Source organism: Sphaeramia orbicularis, chromosome 19 (assembly GCF_902148855.1).
Source record: "Sphaeramia orbicularis chromosome 19, fSphaOr1.1, whole genome shotgun sequence".
Classification (NCBI taxonomy): Eukaryota; Metazoa; Chordata; class Actinopteri; order Kurtiformes; family Apogonidae; genus Sphaeramia; species Sphaeramia orbicularis.
This window is the reverse complement of record NC_043975.1, coordinates 15,451,515-15,470,028: the sequence shown is the minus strand read 5'-3', so window position 1 is coordinate 15,470,028 and position 18,514 is coordinate 15,451,515. Positions and strand designations below refer to the sequence as shown.

General features: G+C 38.3%; 2 protein-coding genes across 3 annotated transcripts; both read right to left on the bottom strand.

Moving 5' to 3' along the window:
* Positions 1 to 333: 333 nt before the first annotated feature.
* Positions 334 to 7,684, bottom strand: LOC115410237 (zinc finger protein 93-like). 2 transcript variants are annotated; one of them, XM_030121790.1, is made up of 7 exons: positions 7,494 to 7,684; positions 6,109 to 6,311; positions 4,529 to 4,630; positions 4,287 to 4,376; positions 4,088 to 4,198; positions 3,568 to 3,691; positions 334 to 2,753 (listed from the first exon to the last, which is right to left on the bottom strand). In XM_030121790.1, exons 1-7 carry the CDS (start codon positions 7,519 to 7,521, stop codon positions 733 to 735), a joined length of 2,679 nt encoding a protein of 892 aa, XP_029977650.1. In that variant the 5' UTR covers positions 7,522 to 7,684; the 3' UTR covers positions 334 to 732. The 2 variants fall into 2 exon arrangements, with proteins under 2 accessions (XP_029977650.1, XP_029977651.1); XM_030121791.1 differs by lacking the exon at positions 6,109 to 6,311 and having other exon boundaries at positions 7,494 to 7,679.
* Positions 7,685 to 9,574: 1,890 nt separating this feature from the next.
* On the bottom strand, positions 9,575 to 17,572 carry kdelr2b (KDEL endoplasmic reticulum protein retention receptor 2b). The gene is made up of 5 exons (XM_030121528.1): positions 17,293 to 17,572; positions 13,775 to 13,875; positions 13,378 to 13,536; positions 11,671 to 11,923; positions 9,575 to 10,825 (listed from the first exon to the last, which is right to left on the bottom strand). The coding sequence occupies exons 1-5, from the start codon at positions 17,381 to 17,383 to the stop codon at positions 10,791 to 10,793; spliced, it is 639 nt and encodes a 212-aa protein (XP_029977388.1). The 5' UTR covers positions 17,384 to 17,572; the 3' UTR covers positions 9,575 to 10,790.
* Positions 17,573 to 18,514: the final 942 nt, after the last annotated feature.

Sequence of the window (18,514 nt, the reverse complement as noted above, 5' to 3'; positions counted from 1 at the left end):
TTAATAGACTAAAGTCAGTACTGTACTATCCATATCTATTCTTCCAAATTTAAACTTAAATTAATTTGCGTATTAATACATATGGAAGATGAAATCAAAGTCATTCATTTCTGTATTCTGCCAGTAGATCAGATACAGCTGAATCTTTAATTATTCCTGATATTAACTCAAATCAATTATTCAACTATAGACTGAACATGTAAAATGTCAGTGACCAGTGTATTATGAGACAAAGGTTTTATGTTAAACAACTACCAAAAGTTTAGTGAGCAATACACTTTTAACATTCACCCAGACTTTTTTTAATTAATGAAAATTCACTGACACTTGAAATCACTTGAAATCTTCATTTTATTCAGCAAAATGAAATCCATTCCCAGAGGAAACAAGGTTAATGTATTTATACATACAAATCTTATGTAGAACTACAGCAAACATTTGTGTAAAAAATACAAAGATACATTTTTATAATAATCAACTATACAATTACACATTTTCAGCCATTTCCAACAGTGGCAGCTGCAGACTTTTAAAGTGTGGCCTATGAGTTAACAAAATGGTCCTTCAAATGAGGAGTCCAGTTTCATTTCCCCGTCAGTCAGTGTCCACACTGTGAAAAGATTCTCAACAAAAAACAGATCCTCAAGCTCTGGTCCAGAGCTGACCTCTGACCTCCTTCAACAGGGGTTTAGTAGAACAGAACATCCCTCTAGTGATTACTGTTAATATTAACTACGCATGGACGAGCCTCCTGTGTCTTTTGAGACCGTGCAGACTTGAAAAGCCTTTACTACATATATTACAAACATAAGGTCTCTCCCCTGTGTGGGTTCGCATATGTAGAGTAAGAAAGCAGGACTGGACAAAACCTTTATCACAGATGTTGCACTTAAACGGCCTTTCCCCGGTGTGGTATCTCCTGTGGATCTTCAGTTCTGCAGCAGATCGGAAAGATTTGTCGCAGTCGTCGCACTTGAAAGGCCTTTCACCGGTGTGAATTAGTGTATGTCTCACCAACGCGTCTTTGCCAAAGAATCCCTTCCCACAGTGTTCGCATGGGAACCGCAACCCTTTGTGATGGAAGTTGTCATGTTTTAAAAGGCATCTTCTAGAAGTGAAGGTCTTACCACACTGAGCGCAGGTGAAGGTTGGTGTGGGTTTCTCTGTAATGGGTTCACCGGCGTGATGCACACGCTCAACATGCCTCGTCAACGTTACACCATGCCTGAACTTCTTTCCACATTCCCAGCAAAGGAAAGGATATGCTTTTGTGTGTTTTTTCTGGTGCTCCACAAGGTCAGAGTATGATCTGAATCTTTTAGTGCAATGCGGACATTGAAACGGTTGGTAACCCGTGTGTTTCCATTCGTGTCTAATGAAACGCTTCAAACTGGCAAACGTCACCTGACAGTGGGGGCAGGTAAAAGGCTCGGTGGGATTATGCACGTCGATGTAGTGCTTATGAAGAGCCTTGAATACAGGGAAATTCTCCTCACAGTGGTTGCACTGAAACGGAGTGTGCGACTCCTTGTGCATGGCCAACGCGTCAGAGTCTCGTACCAGCTTCATGCACACTTCGCAGTAGAGAGGATTGTGCGTTTGTTTGTGGGAATCTAGAGTTGATTTGTATTTGAATGCCTTGTCACACTCGTCACACCTAAAACAATGCTTAACGTCCTCTGGCTTCTCAGGGTCGACCTGCTGCTCAGTGTAGCAAATGTTCCTTAAATGGAACCTAAACGTTTGTTTGCACTTGAACTCGACACTGCAGTGAGGACAGTAGAATGGACCTTCTAGAATACTTTTGTTTCCATCTGGGCTCCTCTGTCCTGATTCTTTAGACCTCTTGTCTGGTGAGTAATCAGGGTCATCTTCAGTGTCTGGTAGCTGATCTTCATTTGTTGTCTCACATGGAATCCCACTGGACGACTGTTCACCATCATCTGCTGGCTCTGGTTCTTTTTCTTTCCTCTCTTTCGGCAGGCCTGTACATTTGTGATGCTGCAGATAACGCAAGCTCTTGTAAAACTTTTTACATGACAGACAAGAAAATGGGGGTTCTTCTGTGTGTTGATTCATGTGTCGCTCCAAGAATCTGGCAGTACTCGCCACCTTACCACACAGTTTGCATGTTCTATCTTCCAAGTCATTGGTTTTGGCAGAACCTTGGGATCTGGGAAATCTCTTAGCTGTGGTACTGTTGGCACCCGGTGTCTTTCCGGTTTTCCTCCACTGAGACAGGTAACGTTTCATCTTGAGGCCCCGGTTCTTTCGCACTGGTCTGTCCCACAAGACAAAGTCCGGATCTGCCTGTTTGTCCCTTACTTCAAAGTCTTTATCTATAGGTTGTTTCTTTTTTCTCCCACGTCTTTTCTTCTCCACGCCACCAAGGACAGTCACCTGACCGTCCTCCCCGATCATTAACATTTCAGGTTGTCCGTCATGGTGGTCGTCTGTCATTTCAATCTCATTGGCCCCGTTACCTTCAATGGGCTCCGGAACCACCTCAGTATCTGCTTCTGTTTTCACCTCGCTGCTCAGGCCAAACCATTGGCTTTGAACAGCTGCTTCAGAACTCCCAGCTCCCTCCACGTACACTTCCTTATTCTCAGACTCCACTTCCATCTCTGTGCAAACTGTGTACACAAGGCCACTCTCTGTACCGGGCTCTGTTTGTTCATTGACGATTACAACTCTTTCCACAGGAGGGAGACAGAGGGCTGATAGGATTCCACTGTCTACAACATATGAATCTGGAAAGAGCAGACAGCAGGGAAATTAATTATTTTGGCATTTTTCAAGTTACATTTAGGTCAGAAGTTAAGGTTTACATTTCACAACGGACAGCTGTTCATAAGAGGGACATGAACATTATATAAACTTGTCTTCTATTGTTTCTCAGTGATTAGAAAATGTCCCCTGATTCTGTGACATTTATGGTTGCAATTGTCACTTGTGCCAGTGAAAGAAAAGTAAAAAAAAGTATATATATATATATATATATATATATATATATATATATATATATATATATATATCAGAATATATTTATAAAGTATATATTTCAGGGCTGTCAAAATTAACACATTAAAGCGGATTAATTCATCATTATTAATCTGATTAAAATTTTTTACCTAAATTAACCCATCTGCAACGCATTTGGGGCAGTTTATCCAAGTGAGACGAACAGTTGACCGACAAAGTATTATGAACACTCTGCAGGAAGAAGTTTTCTTTTCACTGAAGCACTTCCATCTTAAAATACCACATTAACGCAAAGCATACGTTAGTTGGAGATTCTGCTAGCACTTCACCTAACGCGTCGCCCAGCTTGTGACAAACGCATCAAGTGCATATATTTTCCCTTCTTTCTTGAGTCTATTTGTTCATGCAAAATGAAACGCAGTTAATATAGATTAAAAATGAATGATATTTAATGGTGATTAATCAAAATTAATCCACAGCAACCCTGTAATTAATCGGATTAAAAATTTTAATCATTTGACATCACTAATATATTTATCAGAATTATAAAAATACCACCAAATTTACATGTGAAGAACTCACCGATGTCATCCAACTGGCTGAGGTCTTTCTGAGCGTCTAGCAGTGTTTTCAGCTCCTGAGGCCGAGCGAAAGACTCCACGTATTCATTTAGAACAGACGAGGCATCACCAAGAAGAGACGCAATCTGACAAAAACAAAGTTAATAGAAAATAGTATTAAAACCTCTTTCAATGTTTAACATATTGCAATATTCAGATATCTTCTTTCTTCTAAGCAAATATCACAAAAAGCTGCAAAGTAAAATGAATGGATTCAAGTGTCTATGTATTCCAGGTACTGATTACTTAACAGTATTCTTCTTAAATCAAAGTCTAACCAGATAGTTAAAATCATCTATAACCATAGTTTCTCGGCAAACTAAGAGATGACAGCTAAATGTACACAACTTTCAGCAATAACTTTCATGTAAACTATCAGAATTTTTTTTTTTTTTGTGGCACATACACTCACTTCTATGCTCAACTGTTATCCAAACAAAAGAAAAAACATTTTTTTGTCACACAGCCATGTAACATGTTACCTGTTGCAAAGACTGGGTTGGAAGAAGCTTTTCAAGTCTGGACAGAAACAACCACATCAATGTCTGGATTGCTTTGTCATATGTGGGGCCAAAGTCTCCTGGGAAAACATCCTGTAACAGAGACATGTGCAGGTTAACCTTTGAAACTTTCAATACAAACCAGCATATCAGTGTTTAAGGCAAAAAGAGTTGATCTTACCTGGAAGAAATTTCTCCTCTCTTCAGGATCTCGCAGCAGGTTTTTCACAAGTCCCATAAACTGAGAGTCAGATGGGTCTGCGTTGTTAGTCTGTGATATGTGACAGTAAAAATACTTAAATGCAATATTTCCAGAATGCTCAATAGTTGATACAATAATAATAGCAAACATCTGCAAATGTGTTTAAAAACATAACAATAATATCCATTATTGTAAAACCACAAAAAGGAAATTTATGCTACCTCTGCATTCCAGAGTGTTTTGAGGTTCTGCATACGATCGAGATGTGGCTGAATAATCTGGAGGTCAGCAGTCTGCTCAGAGCGACACAGTTCCAGAATCAGCTGTGATAAAAGAAAGAAAGCAAAAGTGATAAACATACTTTAAAATGAACACTGAAGGCAGTTATTTGACAAATGAATGGGTAAGGTCCTGTCACAATGAATGACAATACTCTAACACCAATATCTGGTGTACACCCTTTCCTTGTACTCTATGTAGCATAAACATTTTGATTTCACTTTTTGTTAAAGGCCGTCAACCTTGATGCAGAGAGGTACTGCCGGTATAGTTAGATCCAAAAATTGTACTGCACTTGTCCTCGAAAATTATTAAACCTTGTGACAGTGTGTGACAAATGCAACCTAAAGCTCTAACAAAATAATCAACGACAAATTCTATTTGAGCTTTGGCCAAATAAAGAGTATTAAAAAACATTGATTCAAAAGCAACAAAAACCAATAAAGGAGATTATCTCTTTTTGCAAGAAAAATAGGGCTGCTCACTTTTGGCCAAAAATAAAATCCCGATTATTTCGCCTTAACACTCGATTTTGGGTAAAACTACAACAGAAGTCAGCACCGTTTTTATGACCAAGGCACTGCTCTCTACCTCAAAACTGTGATGGTATCACGTAATGGGCCCACAGTAGTGATACCAACGTAAGTCAGTGACGGGCGTCAGTCATGCTGGTGTGGACCACTTAATATGAGTGATTCCCATGCAGTTAATAATTAATTTCGGGGTCCGTATATGGAGGAGACCAACCCAGGACACGCTGGAGGGATTATATCTCTGGGTTGGCCTAAGAATGCCGCGGGATTCCCCGGAGCTGGTGGATGTGGCTGGGCTACTCTGCTGAGGGTGCTGCCCCTGTGATCAGAAGATGGTACTGAATGGATCCATGCCGGACAATATAAGATGAGTGAACTCCATGCAGTTATATTTAAATTAGGGAATCTGTGTGTGGACCACAGTTTACATTGGTATCACTACTGCAGGCCCATCACAGATTTAACGTCCGTGGTCATTACACGAACTTCTGTGTATGCCCGCTCTCACAGATAGGAGGAACCTACGGCAACCCACAGGCACGTGGCTCAGAGGCACGAGAGAGATGAAATCGATTTGATGATTTTCCCTTTTTAAAAAAAATCATCCCAATTTTAAAACTCCAATTTCGATTTAAAATCAATTAATCGCGCATCCCTACTGAGAAATGAACACCTCACGATGGTACTAATGGGGCATTATTAAAAATGAATTAAGTTTGTATCCAGTAGTTGTTGGTTCAAAATTTGTTGCATTCCAGATTTGGTGTAGGATGATAAGAGTAATAATAAAAGGTTTCCTGCAGATGGAATCTCAGGGAGGCAGAAAGGAAAAGATACAATACAAAGAATTAAACCGACTAAAAACATTGAACAAAGCAAACTTCTTCCACTAAGAAAGGAGGAACACGTAGGATCCACCTCTGTCACATATTATCCCACATGAACTGTATCTTATTTGATTTATTTTAAAGACAACTAGGATTCCTTACTCGTGCTCTGAGGCCCAGAATGAGTTCAGCCCTCTGCCTCGTTGAAAGAAGCTGGGGAACAATCTCTGTGACCCTAAATACAAACTCCTCAAGCAGACCATAATCCGACACAATTTTCTGCTCCACCGTTTGCCAGATGGCTGCAGAGACAAGCCGAATGGGTGGCACCAGGAGGCGCAGGGAGGAGAGGGGAAGAGACGGACCTGAGACACAAAAAACTACGTTAAGTGGTGACATTTTATGAACGCAATATCAAAACATAACAGCATTTGGAATATGCATGATTAACCTAACAAAAGCTTTATATGAAAAGATGCAAAGGGTAATGAATATGAAACGTATCTAGATTTGATAACCCTTATAGTCAGGGTCAATAGTAGTAATGTAATTTGTAGCAGAATCATTACAATTTTCATTATATACATTTCGGTCGACTTGAAATGTTTCACTGTTTTATTTCCCACATGCATATTTTGTGTGGAGCAAATTATTGTTAATGTTTTACCTCTAGATTTCCCATATGTTCCACTTTGTGGCAACGTCACAGTTTAAACCCACAAATAACCATCTGGTTTCCGGAGGAGCAAAATTTATCCATTAAACCTAAAAGAAATAATGATCTGACATTTACTGAGACAATTCTCAGTATGGCCTAATATGGAAATTTCAGTCATGATAACATCTTTGACCATGTGGCCCAACCCTTGCTGTAATCACTGACCAAACTGTTATCATATTACATGCTGCACTATTAATGTCGGGAAATAGCTAAATTTCTATGTACGCTATATAGAATTTATATGGATAGAGTTTTTCTTACATTTTATATTTATCTATACCAGAGACATAACCACCAGCAAACAATCGCTTGTATATGTTTACTTACTTGGTGAATAAAGCCGATTTTCATTTGCTACTGCTTCTGAGCTTAGATTTTTGCTAAAACCGTACTTTGAGGAATTCTTCAACTCTTCAACAACACTCGTTCAACAACATTAAACGTAACACATAACCACCTACTTACTTGCATGCTTATACTGCCCATCTACTTATAAGGTATCTGTTATCAAACTGTCAATACAGAACAACTGAGCTACTTCTTATCCCATGTGTAGAGCCAGTGTTAGCAAACAGCTGCGCCGACAACACTAAGCTAGCGTTAGCACACATCCCAAAACTACCAGATACTAAATGTAGGTAGCACAGCACGGGGTTAAACTGGGTCATCTGATGTCTGTGGTGACAAAAGTGTCACTTAAACTCACTGGGTGATCACTGTCTTCTGTAAAACAGCCTTTCGCCGACAAAGTTAGCTGTGCTATTCCCGCGCGCGGGCTGTGTTGCGGCCTAGCCAAACAAACCCGTCTGTAACGGTTTATACTCACCGGGTAATGCGGAAATACCTCTGTCCATCCTGGGGATTCACTTCAGATACATTCCACTAAGAAATATTAATATCGGCTGCTGTACCAAGGTCACGTCTAATATTTCACGGTTTTTGCAAACGAGAGCCCGACAAAACAGACAATCTTTGTGCGTCAACGGTTGTCTGTTCCGTCCTGAACAACAGTCCGACGGAAGACAAGGAGCTTTCATTTGTTCCGCGTGTTCCTTTCCGCCTTCTCTCATTTACATAATCCGTATAGTACTGTGTAGAAGTCTTAACCTTTTACCTTAGTATACTTTGCAGTGTTGTAATGACTTTAAAACATATTTCTTTCCTTGTCTTTGTTTGAAATCATTGCATAGGTATGTTCAATAGAAAAATTAGACAGAAATACAACAGATATTAATGCAATTAAATCTCATATTGTCTCATATTTGAAGTGCAAATGCTGAATACTTCCCACTTTGGTCTGTAGAAACAAATTGTAGACTCAGAAATTTATGAGTATGGGCATTATAACCTTGCTATAAATAAATAAACAAATAAATAGATAGATACTAACATATTTAAAAAATATAAATATCTATGAGAGTGTCCAGTATCATCTCTCCTGTCAACATCTACTGTAGAAATCATCCACTCACTCTTTCTGCATTTTGCAAAGATGTAGTGGGTGGAACCAAAAATATCAAATTCAGATTTCCACTGGTGTAATCTTGTTCTTCTTCCTCAGTAGTGGCTTCTCTGCAGGAATTCGACCATGAAGGCCTGATTCAGTCTCCTCTGAACAGCTGATGTTGAGATGTGTCTGATACTTAAACTCTGTGATGGATTTAAATGGAATCTTATTTGAGGTGTTGTTAATTTACAGTTTCTGAGGCTGGTGACTCAAAGGACGTTATCCTCTGCACCAGAGGTAACACTTGGTCTTCCTTTTCTGGGGAGAGCCTGCTTTTTCATAGTGTTTGACAGTTTTGCATTCACTTGAGAACACAGTCAAAGTTTTTGAGATTTTCGAGACCAATTTACCTTGGTGTCTTAAAAAAATGCTGGTCATTTCTTCTTATTTAGTTGAGTTATTCTTGCCATAATATGGATTAAAATAGAAGTCAAATTCTAATATTGAATTTCTGTACTCACCATACCTCTGCACAACACAAATTACAGTCCCAAACACATTAAGAAGGTAAGAAATTCCACTAATTACTGGACTCTTTGCACAGCCCTACTACTTCCTGAAGTTAAAGTAGCTCTTTTATTTCCTCTTTCATTATTGGACACACTAATTAATCCAGGTGTGTCTGCTACTTCTTGTTGTGACTACTGTGGTCAGACACACCTGGATTATTCAGTGTGTCCAATAATGAAAGACAGGAAACGAAGGAGCTACTGTAAATTCAGGAAGTAGTGGGGCTGTGCATAGGAACCATTATGAATCTGATACCAAGAGTGTGCAAAGCTGCTATCATGAAACAGAATTACTTAAAAAACATATTCTGGTTTGTTCAATACTTGTTTACTGTATAATTCTATTAGTTTTGTTTAATAGTTTTGATGGGTATTAATCTACAATATAGAAACTAATGGAAAAAAAAGAATGAGGACTGACTGAGAAGCTGCATCCAAACTTCTGAACGATACTGTATATTATCCTTATTCAAAGTAAAACTATTTAGTTCAGTAAAAATGTCTAGCATCACATAGATTTTATTGTGATTTTTAACATGAAATTATAGGTAAACTATACTTCTATTTAAATGTTGTAATCATGCTTTGTCCTGTAATTTTCTACATGACTTTTTGCAGTTTTTTTGGCATCCAAGCACTCAAACACTTATCTTTTTACTCTTGGCTTTTCACGTACATGTAAAAATAAACCTGAGTTACAGTCGTTGTTTACTTGATATCTTCCTGTATCTTACAATGTACTGTCATTTAATTACTACCATTAAAGGTTCTAGACTAATAAAAAGCTGCTTTTCAATCTGCTAATACATAGTAAAATTCTTATTTAAGGCCTTAAGTCTTGTTCAATTCTGTATTTAACATGTCTGATGATCTACAGCATGGACACAAAGGTTTCCCATAAAGTCTTTTATTTTTGGTGGCAACATCATGCAAAGCTCTGATAGCAAAATAAAAAGAAAAACTGGAATATAATCTAAAAGACGTGGATATGTCTTCTGGAAGATTCAATGTAACAGAGTTCGTAGGGTTGCGTTCGGGGACAGTCAAATGTTCAGTTAAAATTATGCACAACAGGTAAACAACTCTACGCACTGTGTTTATTGGAAATCAGAAAGAAGATAAAAATAAATACATCTGCACCTAAAAGAAAAAAAAAGAGACTTCGATTTGTGCGGTGATAAGTCACATACAGTGCATTACCAGTGGGTGTTAAACACGTTAAGGAGCCACTTGAAATGGAGAGTAATTACAGGTAATAAACCAGCCGTTCTCTTTGGGTGATGACTGGAATGAAAAATGAAGAAGCCATTTACAGTGATGACAGCGTGGTCTCCTTTAAATGCTGTACTTTTGTTTTGCATTTCGCTCACTGACAGAACAGAAGAACCTATACTGGTCTCCTTACATGTTCGAAAACAGAACTTTTAGCTAGAGCATCCTTAGGAATTTATACTCTACAAAGGGTGTGATAAAAGTCGAGTAAAAAGTCTTTATACATGGGAATGCATACTGCAAACAGAAGAGCAAAACATGAATAAGTTGCCCACCAAAGTTATGAGGATTCAACAAATTCCTCCCCAAATTGATTCAGGAAAAACAATGCACATTTATTTAGATTGCAAATACTATTACAAATAGTTGAGTCAATAGTATCCCACCACAAGAAGTCCGCTTCAGTATCATACAGTGCCAAATCAGAGGCAATTTTACATCTTCAGCTCTTATTCACCAATGTGTCAAATCTTCAGAGAACACATTTTTATGTAGAAAACTTTTCTCACTTTTTTTCTTCCTTTATAGAGAGCAATAAAAAAGTTAAGGCAAGATGCATCAAACAGAAATCCGAAGGCCATGGACCAGCCTCTGCATGTGTTCTGATTCCACTGATTCTGGATCAGATGAAGGTGCAGCCAGCGGCTCCCACTTGCTCTCTGTCTCAGGCATCTTACACAGATCGATGGGAGGGGGGTGGGGGTGGGGGGGGTGGTGGAGGGCGGGGCTGGTGGAGGAGGGGAGGGGGGGCAGGGGGCGTCAGAGGTGTCTGCTACCGCTCCTCCTCCCCTCCGATCCCCCTCTGCGAGTTTGCCGAAACACTCCTCTTTGGCACTTAGGCTGGCAGACTCAGCTTCTTTCCTTTCAGCACTGGAACGACACAGGACAGATGTGTGTTCAACAGGTGAAGCAAAGAAACAGCGTTCACAGTGAGGTTAAGGGTGTGATATTTTGTGCCATCTAGTGTTGAAGCTGCAGACTGCACCCATCTGAATATTGCCCTAACCCTCCCGTAAAAATCTGATGGCTAAAACCTCTTATTATACTTATTAAACCTCTTATTATAATTAAACAGATGTTAACTCTGGTCCATAATCAGACATTGACTTCAGATGCAACCCACTATAAAACACGGAATATATAATAGAAAGTTCTCTGATCTCAAGGTCAATGTTTTGTTTTGTTTTTTTTTGTTTTTTTTAAACACAGGTTTTCGGCTCAATGACTGAAATAATGTCTGTTCGTAACACAAACAAAAGATTTTAACATTTAATTTAAAAATTCATGAGTAAATATCCCATTCATCTGTTCTGAAGCTTTTCTATGTCCTTATAAAGCTACTTTCAAGCAAACTACCAAAATTGGGGATGTAACTTCATAAATTTAACAGATTAGTAGTTTTCAGTGTCAAAAATTAGGGCGAAATTAGTATTTTTGAAATTTGAAATTAAGATTGTAATTAAAAATGCTTAATTACATACATTTAAATAAAATAATACTGAAGAAATATGAATAAATACAAAATATACAAACAAATAATACATTTTACATTGGGATGGGTAAGGTTTTCTGGCTTCATGCAAATTAAGTGATAGATTAAAAGATAAAGAAAGCTGCAGCACTACTTCCAAATTATTAAGAAGTTAATTAGATATACAAAAATGACATAGTAAAATCAACTTATATATGATGAATAAAAATGCTCCACAGCTCACCTTTTGTTACATACAAATAGAAGAAGTCGCAGTAGAGGATGGTCTGCACCACCCCGGCGACGATGGCAATCATGTCGAAGAATCCCTCGAAGTAGAACCTCCATATCCAGTTGATGAGGTACAGGGCTCTGTAGAGTCCCAGGAAGAACAGGTAGTGGGTGGTGATGGTCTCGGCCTCGCCGGTTTTGCTGATCATGAAAAGCTGCGGCAAGATGGCAACAGACTCCAGGTAGATGGAGAACGTCCACAGGATCTAAGACGAGTGGAGGAGAGAGGAAATGACATATGAGACAGAGGTCAGAACACAACACAAAAAACAAACAAGTAGTGGCAGGCACAACAAACCCCACCCCTCGCACGTATTGTAGCTTATTTTGGCATCGATCCAGCTGATGTCATCTTGTCTATGCATGTGCTGATGTCAGCAGATCAATTGCCTCTATATATGTGCCAAGTCTGGAGTAAATTGAAAAAAAAATGATGTTTTTATAGACATGTGAAATTTCGCCTTTTATAAGTAAATGGGGAAAAAAAGATTTTAAAAAATTCATAAAAAATTTGAACTTTGACCTACATTTACCAAAAATGTAATGACATCTATTCTGGGTCACTGGCAATCTATGAACCCAATTTGGAATGAATTCAACTAAAAGTTTTGCTGCTAGAGTCTTAACAAACGAAGAAACACACAAACAAACCAAATCAAAAACAATACCCTTTGCCTTCCCTTGGGGGGGTGGAATGAAAATAGTCTCATGGACCATTATTCCAAATATCTGGGGGATCTTTATTATGACTCATTTTGTCAGACAATGTCATATCTATAAAATTAAGACTTTTATCTTGGCTAAGAAGTGACTGCTGGTTCACATTCAGGCTTGAGACACCATGAATAAATTATGTTCATACTCTTTCAATGGTCAAACACAAAAAAATTGTATTATAGTGACTTCAGCTGGATTCAAACACACTACGGTAACTAAACAAAGATGTAACAGCTGATAAATGACACCAACCAAGCATCAAGCAAGACTGAACTTTGCTACATTTGCATGTTTTGCTTTATATTAAATGTTCAGGCCTGAAAGCAGCCATGTCTGTTAGAAAATTAGTTGGAAACTCCTGTGTGTTACTTCGGCCTTAAACTCATCTAACTAGCATCAACTAAATTAGTTGTGATATCCTGGGATGTGCTTTTGGAGACAAAAATGAGCGTGATCCATTAAATGTAGTTTTCTGCTGCTGCCAGTAACAACACTAATACTAGAAGCACTCGGAGAGCGCAGACCTCTGCCAAGGCTGATCAGTGCCCCGCCACCCCCCCCCCACCCCCCCGTGGGCCCCCCCACGCCAAGGAGGTTATGTTTTTGCCAGGGTTTGTTTGTTTGTCTGTCTGTTTGTCTGTCTGTCCGTTAGTGTGCAACATAACTCAAAAAGTTATGGACAGATTTTGATGAAATTTTCTGGTCTGCGCCCCCCCCGTGGGCCCCCCCCACCCCCGATCACCACCAAAATTTAATCATTTCTTCCTTATCCCATTTCCAACAAACCCTGAAAATTTCATCAAAATCTGTCCATAACTTTTTGAGTTATGTTGCACACTAACGGACAGACAAACAAACAAACAGACAGACAGACAAATAAACCCTGGCAAAAACATAACCTCCTTGGCGGAGGTAAAAAGTGGTGGGAATAAGAATTTCTGACCTCCAGTGGAGAGAAGTCGTGGTTCACCAGGAAAGCCAGGCCACCGACGGGTACGACCAGAAACTCCACTCTGAATGTGTCATGGTTCCCATCGTAAGTGGCCTTGAACTTGACGTAGATCAGGTACACAGTGGCGTATGCACAGCCGATGTAAATGATCTGAAACGCACAGAAAACACAATGCAAATGAAATATGAAAACATGGACGTCTACTCACAAGCAGCCACGACGGTCTGCACAAGTCTGTCAAACCTTGATATGCAACTTTTTAACCTTCAGTAAACAAGGGAGTGTCAACTCTGTGTATTAATTAGGCTCAGAACAGTGTGTGTTGAACTCTGAGGAAAATAAACACTGTGAGATATAAGACTGTGGAGCTTTGTAGTGAGTGCTGCACCTTCATGGTAGTGTTGTAAAGAGAGATGAAGGATGTCAGCAGGTCCAGGTAGCGGGTGGTGAACACTAGGGCGAACAGGACCTGACTCTTCCCAGAAATACCTGTTGACAAGAACAGAGGACAATGTAGACCAGTAACAGAATAATGATCCCAGACCACTTACACAGACTGCCCACAGGCATCAGATGCTTTTTAAAGGCCTTTTCAAGATCCTTTCACAACTAAATTAAGATCATAGTTTAATTCAACAATAAAAAGTATTCGAAGTAAATCTAAGGGAGCTATGTTCAACTCATTTTGACAGCAATAATACACAAGTATAAAGTAAAATGACATTCATTAGTTTGGTTGGATGATATAATTATTAATTTTAATGATAATTATTGTAATCTAACTTTACCTTTGTCTTTTGTTCTGGTTTGTTTACATTCTCAGCTGAAACTCTTACAAAATGTTTCAACAACAAAACAATTGGCTATCTCTATCTTGATAAGATGAGAGAATTTTTACTGCGATAAAAACTTTGTCCAGCTATAATTTGTGGCTCCAGTTTCAATGTTATTAGATTTTCATGGTGTGATCATCATGTGACAAAATACCACGGCTTCACACAATCGTTATTTTCCATTAAAGGAATCAGAATATCAATGTTGAATATGAACTTTATATGATTAAGCCAAGAAAACATTTTTAAGTCCACTCTTAAAAATAAAATAATTAAGAAAACTGTCCATCTACAAATGACATTTTGAGAAAAGTCTTATTTATTTGATCTTATCTTTTTCTTATCCTTGTTGCTATATTGGTGAATGGCGGAACACTGAGCACTTTTTTGTCTTGACATTCGATCAAGAACACACCTGTCAGGTTCAATGTGTGTTTTGTACTGGAATGCCAAGTGCAATCATTTTTTTCTCCACCACAAATCTACCCATGGGTATACATAAAGTAACCTTGAACCTTGAACATAAGTAGGACCTGTAAAATTCAACTCTCTTTAGAATAAATGAATCAAATTACTTGTTTCTGAAAAATAAAAATGGAGGAGAAAAATGTGCTTATATAGAGCAACTCTCAGTCGCTTAGTTAAACAAATAACGGTCATTTTATTCTACTGCAACATCTTTTATAATAATTCACACAATTCATATAAAAATGTGAATTTTGATGCAGAAGAGTCTGACTCACTTAAACAAAAAATGAAATTAGCTCAAATGTTTGTGTAAATTAAGACGTGACAGATGACAACTTTAATCATGTCTAAGGCCTGGCCTAAAAACATCCGGTTAAATGAAATAAAATAATAATAATAAAAAAGACCTGTGGAACTCACTGTGTCTATGGATCAAGAATAACTTGTCTATTCAGTCCAATACGATTTGCTGGTGTTTACAGGAGTCTTTTATACATATGTTTATTACATAAACCATTTAATCTGCGGTGATTAAAAGCATTTTTATTCAAACATTATTACTCATAGTAAGCCACAGACGTAAAATACATTAGAAAAGTAAACAGTTTCTTCAGTATTTCCATTATTTAAGTGCGTCTCCAAGGAACTAACCTGTCTTTCTTTTCTTCATCTCTGATCACTTCCGTTTGTTTCTTATCCTGTCTCTAAAGTCATTTCTAATGTCTGTCTGATGTTAGTTATACTGCAGATCCTTTAATAAGCACATATTAAATCTTTGAAATTATCATTATTATCAAATTCATAGTCTCCTTTTTCACTTGGCTAAAACACAGACACATTGTTTCTTTCAAGCAACGCTCTGAGTCTGATGTGTTGTCACTCATTCCTCCCACGGACAGATCACTACTAACAGATTAACAGCAACTGCTATAAATTAGAATTCAGCTATAGAGGGTTTTCTTGGAGTTTCTGGAGGGTTTAGGTGCCACAGTTGGAGTGAGGATGATGGAATTTGCTGTTGTTAGACTAAATACTGTGTGCTCTTGCAAAATATTTTACTCTTACTAAAAAAGCAGATCATAGATTTTCACAATAGTACATTAGTAAGGGGAAGACATTTTATGGAAGTAAATGTGTACACCAAAATTAAGTCAGAATACAGAAAAAAAAAATCATATTTAACAGAATAAAGTCACGATATTCTGGGAAGAAAGGGCAAAAGTTGTAATATCCTGAGAGCAAAAGTCATATAAGAAGACATTGTAAAAAAAAAAAAAAAAAAAAAAGAAAAGAAAATACATGGAAAACAGTTGTAATATCACATGCAAAAAGCCATCATATTCCAAGAAAAAAAAGTCAAAATATTTTCAGAAAAAAAAGTCACATTAAAAAATGTCAGACTAACTTGCAGGTAACAGTAAACAGTAATAGGGCTTAATATTATTAATTGTCAAAATGATCAACTGATGTAGATGCAGCAGATACTGCTTGTATTTGATGGATAAAGGCTCATTTGACACTACATGACTTCATAAAATTAGGACTTTTTTTTTCTCACACTACGATTTTAACATCAAAATATCATTGCTTTCATGTTGAAATCCATTGTCCCTTTGGTTGGTGTGCTGCACATATGAGTACTTAAATGACACCTTAGGGATCTGGACTATTAATATGCTGAACCTAGTCATCTGCACAGTTTTATTTTCTCTTTATTTGGCTCAGGTACAAGGTAATTAGAGTTGCAATGACTGGAATGGTTTGAACCCTTGTATTGCCGGTAAAACTTTGCACTAACATGACAGACTAGAATGCAGAGCTGTAGGTATATGGACCAAACTTTCACACATATCTGTCTGCTTTAATCTCAAGCAAACAGCACTAATGTCAGTCTCAGGTGACTGGCTGTGTTGTAGTGATACTGATTAACCTTTGACCGTTGGAGTAGCAGGACAGACTTTAAGACGAAATCATGGCAAAGTTTAAACATGATAATATATTTGCATTTCACTTTTCCCTGGCCAACAAGTTGGGCTGTTGGAAATGCATTCAATATTTGCCTTTGCAGCTGTCAACTTGTGGCTGCCACGTCAGAGAGGTGCACACTGACCGATCTATCATAACCTATAGCTATGAATGGACGTGAAACTACCCTGCTGTCAAAACTGTTCCACACAACGAGGATAAGCATGCTATAAAACAATAAAATTGCAAACGTGTTGGCCTGTGGTTCCCTTGTAGTGTCCCTGCCAACATTAGAGGGGCCCGCTGCACTGCAAAGAGTCCTGCTACTGAAACATTCTCACACTTCCCATGTTCACATTGCAGGTAGTCAAACATTAAATAGCAATAAAGAAAATAACAAAAATAACTGTCTTTATGTGATGACAGGGCACACCTTTAGGAGGACACACCATAGAATGAACAGTAGCCACCTAGCTAACATTAGCCCATCATTAGCTAGCTAGCTAACGAGCTACAACTACACAAGTCACACAGTTTTGACCGATTTTTCTGCTTAAGCTGCCTCTTTGCATGACAGGATACTTTCTGTGCAAGTCAAAAAAGCATTGCAACATGCTGTTAAAAGCCTGCAGCTACTTACCGGCACAAGACCTGGTTTTCCATATTTTTAGCAGCAGGATGATGATGGCTGCTAGGTGGGAGAGATCGCCGGTTAGCCTGAAAATGTTCATGATTCTGAGAGAACCCGCTGAAGCAGACTAATTTAACGCTCTATATGGAGCTCGGGTCGTCTCCGGCTATGATTAAATTTAGACCTGATAGTACTAGATAACACCGTGACACTAGTAATGACTGATTGTAGCTTCAGGAGATGGGGAAAATGGCGAATACAGCGCGACGTGGCTTGGGGACGTGGCCAGTACGACGGTATCCAATGCAACACAGGCAACGTTTGCGGTATGAGCCAATCAGAAGGCGCGCGTGCCTCATCTACATAAACTATACCTATGAAATGCTGCCTTCCCTGTCTATCGAAAAACAGTAAATGTGAGTGCTCTCTTACTTCGTTAACAAGAACAAGGAAATAGAGTTTAACAGCATACCCAACCATAGAAATACACGTCACATAAAGACAGTAATATTTCAAAGATGTGTCAGTGAATGAAAGAAAGCAGGAAATAAACTGAACTTCTTATATACTTCATTTTAATGAGGTGATGTGGAAGTGCAAGTTTAGACCCACTATTATAGCATGGCTGTGTCAGATTCTCCTCATGTAATTTTTGTTATATTAACTTGAAAACACACAAAAAAAGGAAGTTAAGGATGCAGAAAATATTTCATAATTTTTATTCTGGAACCATGTTTCTCTTTCGGTACAAACAGTTATGGCACGTGTTTAATCTTTTTTGCAGTACCATCCAAGGTGCACAAAACTAGTATAAAGCAAGATCATGTTGAATTAATAAGTTCAAATTTGCTTCAATGACATTTTTTTTTTGTTTCTTATGACCCGTATCTGCTGGATGTTGTCGCTCTATAGTTTGTGAATTTACTGATTCCTCACTACTTGTGCTACTGTTCATTTTTAGTTGTCAAACTGCACTAATCAGTACTTTCATATTTGACACAGCATATTGGCTACAACCTGAGAAGTGATCTCAGAAAACTAAAGAAGACAGCTACAGAGAAGAGTGACAATTGCTTTTGTCTACTTACATGTACGCTCTCTAATTTGTTATAGCAACATTATAGGATCATATCTCAACATTGGGTTCTGAGTTTGTAATCGTGCCCTCTAGTGGACACAAGTTATTTAAGCAGCTTTAACCACTAGCAGAACTGCTACTTGCAGCTACAGT